Source organism: Falco cherrug, chromosome 3 (genome assembly GCF_023634085.1).
Source record: "Falco cherrug isolate bFalChe1 chromosome 3, bFalChe1.pri, whole genome shotgun sequence".
Lineage (NCBI taxonomy): Eukaryota > Metazoa > Chordata > Aves > Falconiformes > Falconidae > Falco > Falco cherrug.
In genome coordinates this window covers 97,727,838-97,741,785 of record NC_073699.1, presented here as the reverse complement: position 1 = coordinate 97,741,785, position 13,948 = coordinate 97,727,838, and the positions used below count along the sequence as shown (strand labels likewise).

At 39.3% G+C, this 13,948-nt stretch overlaps 1 protein-coding gene across 1 annotated transcript in view; it reads left to right on the top strand.

The window, feature by feature from the left end:
• CAP2 (cyclase associated actin cytoskeleton regulatory protein 2) overlaps positions 1-13,948 on the top strand; it is a 68,537-nt gene that overhangs the window by 41,419 nt on the left and 13,170 nt on the right. Inside the window, exons 5-7 of the mRNA XM_005434906.3 lie at positions 3,487-3,630; positions 3,864-3,949; positions 5,731-5,836. Coding sequence (XP_005434963.1) covers positions 3,487-3,630; positions 3,864-3,949; positions 5,731-5,836 — 336 coding nt within the window. The remainder of the gene's footprint in view (positions 1-3,486; positions 3,631-3,863; positions 3,950-5,730; positions 5,837-13,948) is intronic.

Genomic DNA, 13,948 nt, shown 5'->3' with positions numbered 1-13,948 from the left:
TAAGCAAGCCACTCAGTTTAGTGTTGACTTCACAGGCTAATCACAAAAATCACAAAAGCCAAAAGTTCGGCCATTTTCCTGAATTAAATCCATGTGTCTGGTTCTGTTAAACCTGTCAACTGGGGATCTTCTTGTGGGAGTATTACAAAAGCGTTAAGGAGAAGAAAGTCTGTTTGGTGTGGTCTGTTGGAATACTGGGATGCCAGGCCATTTTATGAGACTGGGCTGAGACTATTAAGTCTCTGAAGCCAAAGCCTAAGGCAGTTCTTGTTACATGCTGTAACTTTTTTTGGAGTGTTTTGGCTAATCACTGCAGTAGTCTTACTAGTCTTGATTTTCTAGTAAGAATTATAAGACATAGATCAAAGCTGGCTGTTTGTTTAGGTATTAATGCTTAAAAAGACCATCTGTCTTTAATAATTACTAAAAAAGGACAAAGGCAGACTGGGAATTACTTTTGATATTTCCAAGTTGTGCCACTGTTGCGTTTTTAAACGTTTTAGCAAAACTGATATTATAATAGGAATGGTGTTTATACAAAGACTCTTAAATTTTTGTTAAACAACTGTGCTGTCTTAAATGACAAGAAGTTTTATCTAGCACATGCCAAAGGCATGCTGAGGATTTTTCCAACAGCTCTGATTCATCTCCTTGAATTCATTTTTTCTTAGAGATATAGTATAGACAATAATTTTATTAACTATCAGCTGTTTAAATATTAATTGCAATAAAGAGATTATTCTTCTAGAACCCTCAGCACAACTGGTTCTAGATTGTAGAGCCAAACAAGACTGATTACTGCCAGAATTAATGAGCCTTTCTCTACCCACATACCATATACATGATACTTCATCTGCAATTTAATCACTAACTAAAATTTTAGAACTGACTGCAGGGAGCCAGAACTCAAATTGATTCCTTGCAAGCCGGTGTTCCTTTGTGTCCAACCCTTACACAGAAACTTGGATCACAAGAAGCTTGCACACACACACACATTTTGTTCAGCCAGCCAGCAGCCGTTGCAGAACAGGATGAGTGCACAGCAAAGGGAAGGGAGGCTGTACTGCTCTCCCAGTACATTTCACGTGGGACAGAGCTGAGCAAAGCCTCAAGCCCTTTGTGGCTCTGTCTGGTGTCACTACAGTGCCAAGTGAATGATTACTTTGAGCTACTTTCCTTAGCAGTACATATTTCACCTTTAAAACTCCCACAGGGCACTTTTTCTGTGAAATTACATAAATCCACTATGTTTTTATAAACAGTTGATTCAGTGTACAGGTTAAGTTCTGTGTTCTGAGGGATAGAAATTCTGTTTGTACCACTGACAAAAAACCCACAAAACTGGTTGGGAGTTTTTCTAGGAGGAGGGGGAGGAGGCGTGGTTCTTACGGTACCATCCAGGAAACTGTTTGGCCCTAATTTTGCCATCTTATCTGAAGCTATCAAAGCGTTGTACAAAATCAAACAGCTTCATTAGCATCATCTCATATATAGAAAGTTGAAGCACAGGAAGGTAACACAGCTCTCCTGAAACCTGACGATGATTTGGTGGGAGAGCTGTTTCAAAGAGAGCCCTTGTTTGTGGACTCCCACTTCTGTGCCCTATCCACAGAAACATGCTGCCTCCCAGTGCTGTCTAGATACACCAGGCATCTGTGGAGCTGTATTTTTAGCCCTGATATTCTCTTTGGCTGGAACTGGGCCATGAAGATTCACAGTAAGCTAAGAACTGTAAATATCCCTTAGACTTCATGGGAGGAAAACTGGCATAATATCAAAGCAGAACAAGCACTTTCTTAAATTTCAGTTTTGTTAACTACTGTCATACTTGAAAGATTTCCCTGCAAAATAAGAAAGAACCAACCAGCTGCAGCATGTTGTAAACAAGCAAAAATTAGAAAGAAGGATTCCTGCAGACTTTATCATGTTATGGCAACAAAATCAGTTTTTAAGAACTACAAATCATGGAGGTTTCAGGGCTTTTTCAGACTTAATGACTTATGTTGGTCATTAAGTCATCAGCAAAAAATCTTTTGATCTCCCACTAATACTGTAAATATTTGTTTTCTCCCGACCCACTTTGTTTTAGGGGAAGAAAAATATCCCCATGGATTTGAGATGCATAGGCCTTTTTCAACATTACACTACCACTAAAATATTAAGGCTCCATAGCTGGATCAAAATTCTTTTAAAAATGCAGAACCTCTTTTTATTATGTTTTTTTGGCATATCTTTTGATCTATGTTGATCCGCAGCAGACATGCTTATTTTAAGGTGACATAAAATTCAGTAAAGCTGAGGTCTTGTGAAAGGGTGAAAAGAAATATCTTACAGACGACAGAGACAAAGCAGGACATATGCGCACATCATCCTGTGTGTGTCATGACAGCATCAGTCCTCAAGAATACGAGGATTAGTTGTCTCCAGCAAGCACTTAGTTCCATTAAACAAGTACTCCTGAGAAAAGGTGAGAACAAGTGGAGTTCTGCTACATCCTGAGTGATTTCCAAGTGAAGTGCCTGGGAAAATCAGAATGGTGCACTCTCTTCAGTGGGACATCGTTATTGGATTCTGCAAGGCATACTTCTGCCATAAAGTATTGGACTCTTTTTGTAGAAGCATTTTACAGGATTTCAAGGTGCAGCAGTTGTTTTCTTGTAAACTAATGACTCCTTGTCCCTGATTGTGCTGTTTCTGAGTGGAAGAACTCTTCCCAGTAAGTCAGTGCTCTAAATTAGTTTTTCTGAGACACTCGGCCAGTGTGATTAGCATTCACTTTGCACAGGAAAGAGCTTGGACAGCTTCTACATTCATTCTGCTTTTCTCTTCACTCCAGACACTATTCCTTCCGCTCAGCAGTCATTCCCCTGGATACCATTCGTTTCTGATAAACACAGGAGAATTTCCCCAAACCATGGCTTGCAGGCAGTATGTGTTTCCCATGAAATCCTCCCACACTACTTGCAGCCAAAGGAAATTAAAACATTAAAACTTACCAATAGGGGAAACTAAAATTGATACTGCCTTCAGTGTATTACTTTCTCAGTCTTGTTGCCAGATGATAAGAGGCCATTAACCTAACAAGTAGTTTGTGTTTCTTATAGAAAGAACAACTTGGTTAATAACTTGAACTCTCAAAAGATTCCAGGGGTATCAAATGAAAAGTACAAGCATTCTGCTTACTCTGAGCTGTGGGATCTCTATGGGTCTTAACCTGGGCAGCATGTAAAAATGCTGCCAGTGCTGAGAACTATTTTTGCTGCAACACATTATTAATACTTAATGTCTGTGCATTTTGCTGCTGCAACCAGCGGAGGGTAATTAAATTGTTACTTTAATGTAGAGAATATGCTGACCTTTCTTTCTAACTATCAAATCGATGGGCAGGGAGGACAGTGTTAAACCACAGGGTGTTTTTGGACCACCCATTGTAACAGCAGTGTCATCTATCTTTCCTTTTTTTTTTCTTCCCCCCCCTTCCCCCAGAATGAGGTGGCAATGCTTCTCAAGCCAATATCAGAGAAAATTCAGGAAATCCAGAACTTCAGAGAAAGGAACAGAGGAAGTAAAATGTTCAACCACCTCTCAGCCGTCAGTGAAAGCATACCTGCTCTTGGGTGGATAGCAGTGGTGAGTGACACACAGGATGGCTGGGAGGGCTGTAAATGCGCTTCTGGATCGTGTGGCCCAGAATAGTTCCAAATCTTGCAGAACTCTGCAGTCTCATCTGCATAGTTCTTCAGTCTACTACACCCAAGAAGGTGTTTTGTGATATACCTAATACATCAGGGATGGTTTCTGACTAATATTTTACTTCCTTTCTCCTCCTGTTGTTTCCTGCTACCCTGGGTTGATGGTCCTAGTCTCCTAAACCAGGCCCTTATGTCAAGGAGATGAATGATGCTGCTACCTTTTATACTAACAGGGTATTAAAGGACTACAAGCACAGGTATGTTGCCAAGCCCCAGTGTCTACTAGCCAGAGAACAGAGCATTAACCATACCGAGAGGGTTCACAATGCCATCACAGAAAGCATTTTGTAAACTACAAAGCATTTGATAAAATCTGCTTGCAGTAGTATCCTCCTCGTCTTTGACCTGCAGCATGTTGCAGTGAGAATGGCAACAGCACTAACAGTGCTGGTTTTCAATCTCTGCAGATTACAGGATTATTTTTAATTTTCTGGCATTCCAGCATCATAAGCTTATATGCAAATGCATATTTACATATCAGTGTGTGGCTAGCTAGCTGCTACGCATCCTTGTCTCATTTGTGCACTCATACTGTCGCTGTTCTTGCTCTTCACTTGAAAATGTGCATTTAGGTGGTAGATGTATACAACTGAGCATCTAATTCTGTAGCTCCTAATTTGATTTTTTTCTGTACCACTACATTATTCTTAGAGAGCACAAGGAATTCACAAGAAAGGTCCGTGAATGAGATCTGTGACCTGCCAGAGGAAGAGAAAAAAATACAGGTCCATTCTATGCTCTCTTAAAAAAAAGTCATGTATAAATCCTGTTGATTTGGTACTTTTGGAGGCCAGATTGTGGTTCTTGATTTTTATATCCCAGGGAAGAACAGTATTTGCTATGAGTTTTTCCTCTTTAGTAAGGAAAACTTTATATATATAAAAGCTTTTTGTATATATTTCTATTTATTGTATATGTATATATACATAAATATACATTATATACTATATACAATATTTTGTATTATATATACTATGTATTATTCCTGAAGCCTTAGTTTACCTACTGAAAGTAGTACCTACTGGGGTAACTGAAGATTTTACAATATAGCTTTAGTACTTATTCTGGAGATGAAAATGTCTCATATACATAAAGGTATGAACAGGTTACATTCTTTTTCCTTTTTACACTGAATCAGATCACAATGTCTGCCAAAGTAGTGGAAGGCTCTCCCTTGACTTCAGTAGGTTTTGGATAAAACCTGTCGGCCCAGATCTTCAGCAGTATTAAGCATCCCAGATCCTTGTAGGCAGCCAGTCCATAGCCATCACTATTTGGAAATAAATCTCCATGACTAAGGACTCCATCTTACAAACAGTTTTTCTTTCTCTCTCTATGTATTTCTTGTTTTCACTTACTGTCCTGTTGGAAGACTAAGCCTTCCAAATAATGATTCCAGAGCCAACTTGTGACTTGTAATGTAAAAATTCTTGTTGTATAAATATTTTAGTCTGGTGACTATGATATGATCCAGTATTACCCTGGCTACATTTGAATTTGTAAGCTAGAATATCTTGCAGAACCCATAGTTATTTTGTCCTTGCCCATGGCAGGGGGTTGGAACTACATGATCTTCAAGGTCCTTTCCAACCCAAACCATTCTATGATTCTCTGATATTTAATTTTCTAAAATTTAGCACCCTGAACTTGAGTCTGGGGAGCTGCTGCACAGCTCCATATACCTTTAGTGCTTCTTCAGTTGACTTTGAGCCTGAACAGAATGATGACACACCCTTCCAGCAGGAAGGACTCTCTGCTGGAGGCATCCTTTGCCCTTGTTTGTTCTCTAGAAGGGTCTAAAGACACTGCAGTGTGTTAGGCCTCAGTATTTTCAGCACTGGGCTGGCTGGCTGCCTGCTAACTGATTTGTCTGTGGCTTTAAGGCAGACATTGGGTTTTACCTGCTTTAAGCAAGAGCAGCAATGCTTTCTGATTTTAAGTACCCTCACACATATAAATATTGTCTCTGTTTTTACAGCGATACACGCCATGTTGATTGGGTGAAGTCATATTTGAACATCTGGTCTGAACTTCAAGCTTATATCAAAGAGCATCATACCACAGGTCTCACCTGGAGTAAAACTGTAAGTACTGTTTCCTTCTTTGTGAAGAACCATAAAATATCAGTAACCCATCTGACTTTTAATGCAGGTCATTAGCTCAGGAAAAGTAAACATCTAGGCCAGGAACAGAAGTTATGGTCCATGGGCTTCCCAATCAAACCAATTAGAGATATGTCAGGCTATTGTGGTACAGGTTTGGGGAAAGAGGGAAGAATTATTTGGGATGATTACAGCCATAACACCCAGCCACAGATGGTGAGGGGAGGCAGACACAGTTCTCCAGGCCTGCTACAGTAGTAAGGCAGGAACAAAAACAAACCCCAGAAATGTGAGGGACATGTAAGACTAAAGAAAAACTGGGGGAACATGACATGGAAAGGAGAAGAATGGTGGAAAGAATCTGAACAAAGAGAGATTTAATAACAGGGAAAAGAAACACAAGGGATACATACCAATTTATTAATTCTTAGATAGCTATCTTTATAAAGCTGTTCTTTTATACACACAGAAGTAATTTCTGAAACACATACATACAGAGAGAATAAATATAACTATGCCTATTTATGCTCCCTCTATTTATTTATATAAACATCTTCTGTATGTTACATCTGAGATGCGTAGAAAGATGACGGCCATGAGCATTGTTTTCTAAGAGAGGTATAAACATGAAGAATTAATTTTCTGTTGGGTACAAATGTAAGAGTTTATGTCCACTGTCCACATTGATTATTCTAGATTATTCTAATAATGTGGTCATGCTTATTATCAGGTTAGGAAAATTGCTGAAGTATATTAAAAATATAATCAGCTGGCTCTTTGCTATTATAATCTCCTAAACTTACCAGTGCACTTACAGACTTGCACATGGAGTCTTTCACACCAAGTTTAGAATTTCTTTTGTATAATCAAATAATTTTTAAAAAATGACTATTCAGAGGAGTGATGTAGGCCACCAGATAATTTAATTCCCAGACCAAACCACTGTAAGAACGCAGGAACATAGGGAAGTGAAGTAAAGCTTTTTGATGGAATGTATTTTAACATGGAATAAGGGCTGGAACATCTCTGCTATGAAGAAAGGCTGAGAGAGTTGAGGTTGTTCAGCTGGGACAAGAGAAGGCTCCAGGGAGACCTTAATGCAGCCTGATACAAAGGGGGTTTATATGAAAAACAGAGAAAGACTTTACCAGGGCCTGTAGTGACAGGACAAGGGACAACAGTTTTAAACTGAAAGATTTAGACTGAATATAACAAAGACATTTTTTATGGTGGGGGTGGTGAGACACCGGAACAGTTTGCCCAGGGCACTGGAAGTGTTCCAGGCCAGGCTGGAGGGGCTTCGAGCAACCTGATTTAGTGGAGGGTGTTCCTGCCCATGGCAGGGGGGTTGGACTAAGCGATCCTTAAAGGTTCCTTGCAACCAAAACCATTCTGTGATTCTATGGTACCTAGAAAAGTTACTTTATCTCCCCCTATATGGAGGTGATAACCATGTAAGAGAACATACGTTACTTGTGCTCAGCAACAGACTATGCAACTGTCTCTTCACACCCTCATTAGACACTGTACAAGGCCTTACAGTACTCAAGTATTCAAGTGCAAGTTCAAACCCAGGAGACACCATGATCTGTTTGTATTTCTTAGTTTGAAGCAAGGCAAAAGTGTGTAAGTATGATAAATTAGGAGACTGGAATTATCTGCTGCTTTGTAGGTTTCTGCAGTAAAAACTTAAAATGGCAAATATGATTCTCTTCCTTAATTTAGTACAAAATTTCACACTTGATACATCCTGCTCTATTATAATCAGTGAATGTGAGTAAAGCTGATGATTTTTAAATGATTATTAGATAAGGAAAAGAAATTGTAGTACCCTGTTAGGCGAATTAGCCTGAGAATCTGGGACAAATTTAGTTTTGTTAATACAGAGAAAGAATCATCTTCACCTGTAATGGAACTTTACAAGGATTGAAATAGTGTTGTAAGATAAAGATTTGTTACAGCCATTTGATCAAACAGAAGGAACTCCCAGTACCATGTTGAATACCGGTAATCTTATTCAGAAGTGTAGCTGTGGCAGATGATATTTGACTGGTCTTAAAACCAGCATCTCAGCTATCATGTCTATTTCCCTCTCTTCAGTTGTGCAAGACATTGCTGAATACAAATCTAGGTGTGACTTTTTTATTCATATTAAGCATAGTTTCCTGCCAACAGTGCTCATGCCATCATGAGTGATAGCCCATTACTGCATCTGAAGTATTGACTTCACTTGCTTTGGATATCACTCAGATCGGGAAGTTGTCTTAGAACTATGGCTCATTTAAATTGTCATTCATTTAATGTTTGTCAGAAAGATTAAATTACAAACCCATTTTTATGGATGTATAATTTTTTAAAGTTTTACTTCGTGTGACTAAAAGGAAATTAGAACCCAGTAAGTTAGCAGGTTGTTTAAATAGGTTGTTTAAACACTGTTAAATATTTCTATGAAGCTTGGTAACAAATACATTCAAGAAAGCAATGAGGTACTCAAGTGCTAATTTCATTTTTGTTATACATTTTAAAGTGAAAATGAAAATCACAGATTCATGCTGTGTGAAGTTAAGCAGCAAGGTCTGCAGAATCAGGGTCTAAACAGAAATATGATATATATAAAAGCTGTAGATATATTCCAGGCACAGTTGTTAATTGTTGGACACAGCAGCTTCCACTTACATGCATGAAAGGAAAAAAGGAAAAAGCAGTAGTTTGGCAAGGCGTTAAGAAAGTGGCACATTTATGAAAAGGAAACATTGATGCAGAAATGTTATTTTATTATAGAGGGAGAGTGAAAGAGAGAAAGTTTTTGGCCTGTGTAAGTACAAATTTAAAAGTACATTATACCCGTAATTTACCTTTCATATCTGCAGAAGTCAACAATGCAATGCTTAAAGCTTTGTATAAAAAGCTATTAAGTAACATATTTGAATATTTCTAAAGAGACTAAAGAGTCAGGGAGAACATTAAAAACAGCTTCTTTCAGAGCTGTATTCTCATAGCTTGAACTGCAACAAAACACCAGGAGCATCAGCCTAGATCAGACTATTCTTGGGTTTCCAAAAAGGAGGGGACAGGATTTTTAGGGGGCAGTCGGCCCCTTTACCTATGTGTGCTGTATACCGTGGTGTGCGCATTTCTGGCGGCAGTATCACAAGGGTGTGCCATTTCCAGCCCCCCCGTACCCTTCCATCAGGCTGCAGCCAGCCCTGGAGTGGATCACTAGTTCATACACTGAAGTGTTCCTGGCTCTGGCAATAAGCACACAGGCAGACACTTTAGAGGAAAGAGTAAGAAAGGTCTTAATAAATTACAAGACAGACACTAAAACAGGTGCAAAAGGTTGAAATAATGACTAAGCAGCAGGCTCTGACAATAAATAAGTTATCTCTGTCAGCCTTATAATAAACTTGTGATTAAAACAGCTGCTTACAGATGTTTTGCATCTAACAGTCCTTTCTCCTTATTCACTTTGGCCCTGGTTCTGCCAAGATGTGTGACAATATTTTACTCCTTGAGGGTATCCTCTTGAAATGCATGGGACTGTGAGGAGAAAGCCAAGAAATCAGCGGAGTGAAGGACCTTGAGACATTGTGTGTCTGAGCCTGTTTTGCTACCCATGTGGAGTGGTGGTACAGAACTAGACCATGCGTAAATCGCAGGCATTTCAAGACATGATGGATACAGTTAGAATATTTGTTGGTACCATGCTCACAGAAGAGGAATACATATTTCAAGTACATATGTTTGTGAGCAGGATTGTCCCAGAGAGTATAATGTTCCACTCTGAATTTTCACCGTGATCTGAAGTATTCATTTGCATTAATAGATTGTGCATATGTCAAAGAAAATATGCTTGTCAGTGGAAGTCAGATGGATCTACAGTATTTCCTTAAGTGTAATTTTGTAGTTCATTATTTTGATTGTAAAATGTGAGGCACCTTCTGCCACACATACGCTGTGGTGGGTAGCAGATCACTATACTCACTACATCTCAATTTAGCTATCTTGACAATGGGAACAAAAGCAATTACCAACCTAATGGAGATTTGGAAGTTTTAATTTGCCACCAGATATGACATTCTCAGATGTCAGTGAGTCTTATGCAAAAGCTGTTATTATAATGAAATGTTTTAAATGCCCAGTGTAGAATTTTACCCATGCAGCAACTGTCATTTTGGCTTGCTGCAACTTTCTGACTTTAACATGAAATCTACAGCTGTAACAGTAACCTGTGTTGTTTTTCAGTTCTTACTGATAAACACCAAGTGCCTTTTTTTCTATTTTTCCCCTAAAGAAGGGATTCTATTGAAGCATGGCTCTTTCTTCCCTCTACTTTTTTTTGGTGGTGCAAAGAAATGAACAGCTGTAATATAAGCTCACAAGAATGCCTAAGAAAGTTTGTTTGCTACAAGGGCTGCATGAGTAAGCTGGGGGAAGTGAAACTTCTGCTCCTGTTTCTGCAGGTGAACTTTGCAGCAAGAAAACAACCAGTAATCACAAGAGGTTGCTGTAGTTTCCTGTACATCAAATAAGTTTTAAGAAAGAAATCCTGCTCAAGGATAATTGTCGTGAATGTTTCTTTCAGTTGCAGGTGGAGCTGCAGTTAAGTTTTTGCAATTTGTATACAACAGTCATTTAGGGCACATTTTGCCAGCAGGATTGTTTACAAACTAGCAGTGAATTTCATTATAGTATTTAGTTTCTAATACGGAATTTTACTCAAGCAACAAATGTTCCCCCCCTCCTCTTTAGAACTCCAACCAAATTATTAGGAGGAAGTCTGCAGCTTTACAGGCAGTTGAGATTTATTTATATCATGTTCCCACTGAAGCCAATACAGTATCTTTGTCTTTTTTCCGAAAATATCACTTAAAAAATCATGTATAATTCATTAGATAGTACTCTACAAACACTCTTTAGAAGTTGAAATTCTCCACAGGCCCCACACCAAGAACTATTGCAATCCCTACATTAGCCTGATTGAGCGCAATTATCCTAGTCTCAGTACAGACTTTGGACACTTTGTTCTTGTCTAACGTAACACCTCCAGACATTTTCTTATAAAAGGGTCCTGCCTCTCTCCTGTACTAACAAAACATTTTCCTGTCATATATCATCTCTTTACATATTGAGGTGAACTAGCTGCAAAAGACCCAACTTTTGCAGGCAAAGCCTCCTATTATCCTTCCAGTATCTCTTCTATGCTGGGTTCAGTTCGATCTGCTTATCAAGCAGCCATCATCTGAGCTGCTGCAGGAAAGCTAAATGTCAAAACTGTAGTGCCAAATTCCAGCCACAGCCACAACTGCAGTCCCAGAGACCTCATTCAGACAAAAGTAAGGGGACATGGATATACTGGTATAAATGCCTCTGTCTTGGATAAGATGCAGACATTTTCAGAGTGCTCAATTTTTCTGTCATAGCATTTCCTCTCCTTTTCTGTCCCTTTCCATTCCTTTCTATTCCCTTCCCTTTCTCTATTTCCTTACACTTTTTTTTTGGTGAGAAATTTGCATCCTTCGGTCTCAAGTGTTTCTTTCTCACAAGAATAGGTAATGTTCAGGTTTTGGTACACTGGTGATTAAGAAACTGGCCATTCCGGCAACTCTACAATAGTTGCCTGTTTGGTGGAGTCTGCCTCAATTACTTCTACATCCCTTTGAAAGAAAGTAGTTTTACTCCTTTGTTCCAACAGAGGCTGACAATATTTACCTTTACTGGATATCAACCATGTCCTTTTAACATCAGTGACCAAACACTGTTTAGACATGTTAAGGGAGAACCTGGGAGAGGCTTGTTTGACAACAGCTGTCATGCAACCTGACCTGTAACATAATGCAACCTTGTTCCAGTGAAAAACGGAAAGGAAAAAGAAAATCGAAAGTATGTGAAATGGAGAGAAAAGGAAAAGGTACATCTATTGAAACTTTACTGCATTGCTAAAGGGGTTGGTCGTCTTTTTAACTGAATGTAAAAAATAAATAAAGTGAAAGATGGTTTAATGTTCCTGTTGGAACGCGTTACTTGTTGACAATTACATTAGCATACAGTTCTCAAATGATTTCGAAGACCTTGGCCGTGTAAAACATTTCTGGTGGGGTAACTGTGAAGATGTAAGCATCATTTTAAATCCTGAACAGGTGATAAATGGCAGAAGGGTATTAAAAGGGGCTTCAAACTTTGAAAACTCAATAGATAAATGATTCTGCTGAGACCTTGTAACAAGAAAAGAGCCTGGCCTGCTTTTTGTTGTTTTGTGTTTTAACTCACAAAGATTACAAGCCCTGTAAGTCAGCTGTTTCATCTAGTAAATTGTGGATCTCAGGGCAGCATAACCCCTTGCAGACAGGTGGCTTAAATATGGTAGGTAATAGAACTGTTGTGCTAAGCTACTTTTACACAAAAAACACCTTAACAAGAGCTCTGTGCCCCTGAGTCACAGCCCACCTGTTCCCAGAGGTTGATATGTGATATTTTGAGCTTCATGATTCTTATCTTTGTCTGTGCATATGTATGTAAAGAACAATACAGAATGCTGTAATCATTTTAGGTGTGAAACTAGGATTACTATAAAGGGGGAGGGGGAGAAAACAGGGATTGGTTTTTTTTTTGAGAAGAATGTAGTCCCCATTAGGATTCTTGTTTATCTGCTGCCATGAAGAGAAGGCTTTTCAATAAATTAAGAAAAGGATTTTATGCCTCTATCTAAGCCACCTGTTGCCTCAGCTGCAAATAGATACTTAGCTCTTAATAGGAATGACTGATAAAATAGGTACTATATATTATACACATGCATATGCAATTTATTTATATGCATTATATAGGTGTTTATAGTCTGTTTGTCCTGAGTAAAAATGACATCTACAAGAAATGTGTGTTCATTCAAATGCTCCACAGCAGGATCCCGTCACAAGAACTTTGTTCCCCCCAGCTTCTGTGCTGCACTGTGTCAGCCTGAAGCTGGATAAACACAGAGGAACGTTGCGCGTGTTTGTACAGGGCCTGGCACGTAAGCCCCTCGTATCCCCAGAGATACAAGCCTCGGAGTAGGGCTCCTTGCTGCTACAATAATACAAATATAGTAACAGTGATATGGAAGGCTAACCCAGGCAATTGTTCAGCAAGAATGGCTCAGGAAATAGTAACATCTGTGATAAGATATAAAAAGAAATTCTTGCTGCCTCTTCGTAGCTGGGTTTAAACCTAAAGACATGTCAAGCTGCATATGGCCACCAAAAATTACTGACAGTATGGCATCCAGACCACTTGCATTATGTATGAACAGCATTTTATTTCTCTAACAAGACTGGCTGTTGCCCTGTGCTCCAGGGGAAGCCTTTAGGAGCAATGTGTTGTAACAAGACCCAGCTTCGCAGAAGCAAAGGGCTCCACTCATCTCTACTTTCAAGGGAATTAAATGAGATTCAACATAGATGAATTTTAACCAGCCAGCTGCCTCAATATAAACAGTCATTTCTTTCTTCCAGTGAGCCAGCTAGGCAGCCAGCAAGGAGAAAGAGTACCTCCCTCTTCTGCCAGTCGCACAAGATAAAGGTAGAAATACAACACACTCTGAGGCTGTGCTGCAGTCCTGCAGCTCCTTGCACAGCAGTAATATGCATTCATCAGACTCAGCTCCGTGAGCAGCTTCAGACACTGTCACTGGAGGAAGCTACTGAGCCACAGTCAACGGGAGGCCCATGGACCTCTCTGCAGATGGCTCTGGGCTCTCCAGCAAGGAGCAAATCCTGACCTGTTCCTGTCAACCCATTCAGAAAATGGTTTAGTTGGAGGCTGAAGACAACTTTTTTCCCTGGGATGAAGTTTCTGGAATGTCCCATCCCCTACAGAGCTGTTACTCCAGGGCCCACATCTCCTGTTCTTGATAGAACCTTACTCAGAGAATTATATTTTTCCCCAATTCAGAAAGCTTCAGAAAGCACGTCAAGTTCACTATGACACAAAGCTAGCAGGTTAAAGTCCATGGCTTATTTTTGTGTTACATTTTCACAAAGTAAGGTTGAAGTTCTCTCTTCCCCTGGTAATTCTTAAAAGGGATGTATTTGCAAATGATGGAAAAATGACCACACCAAC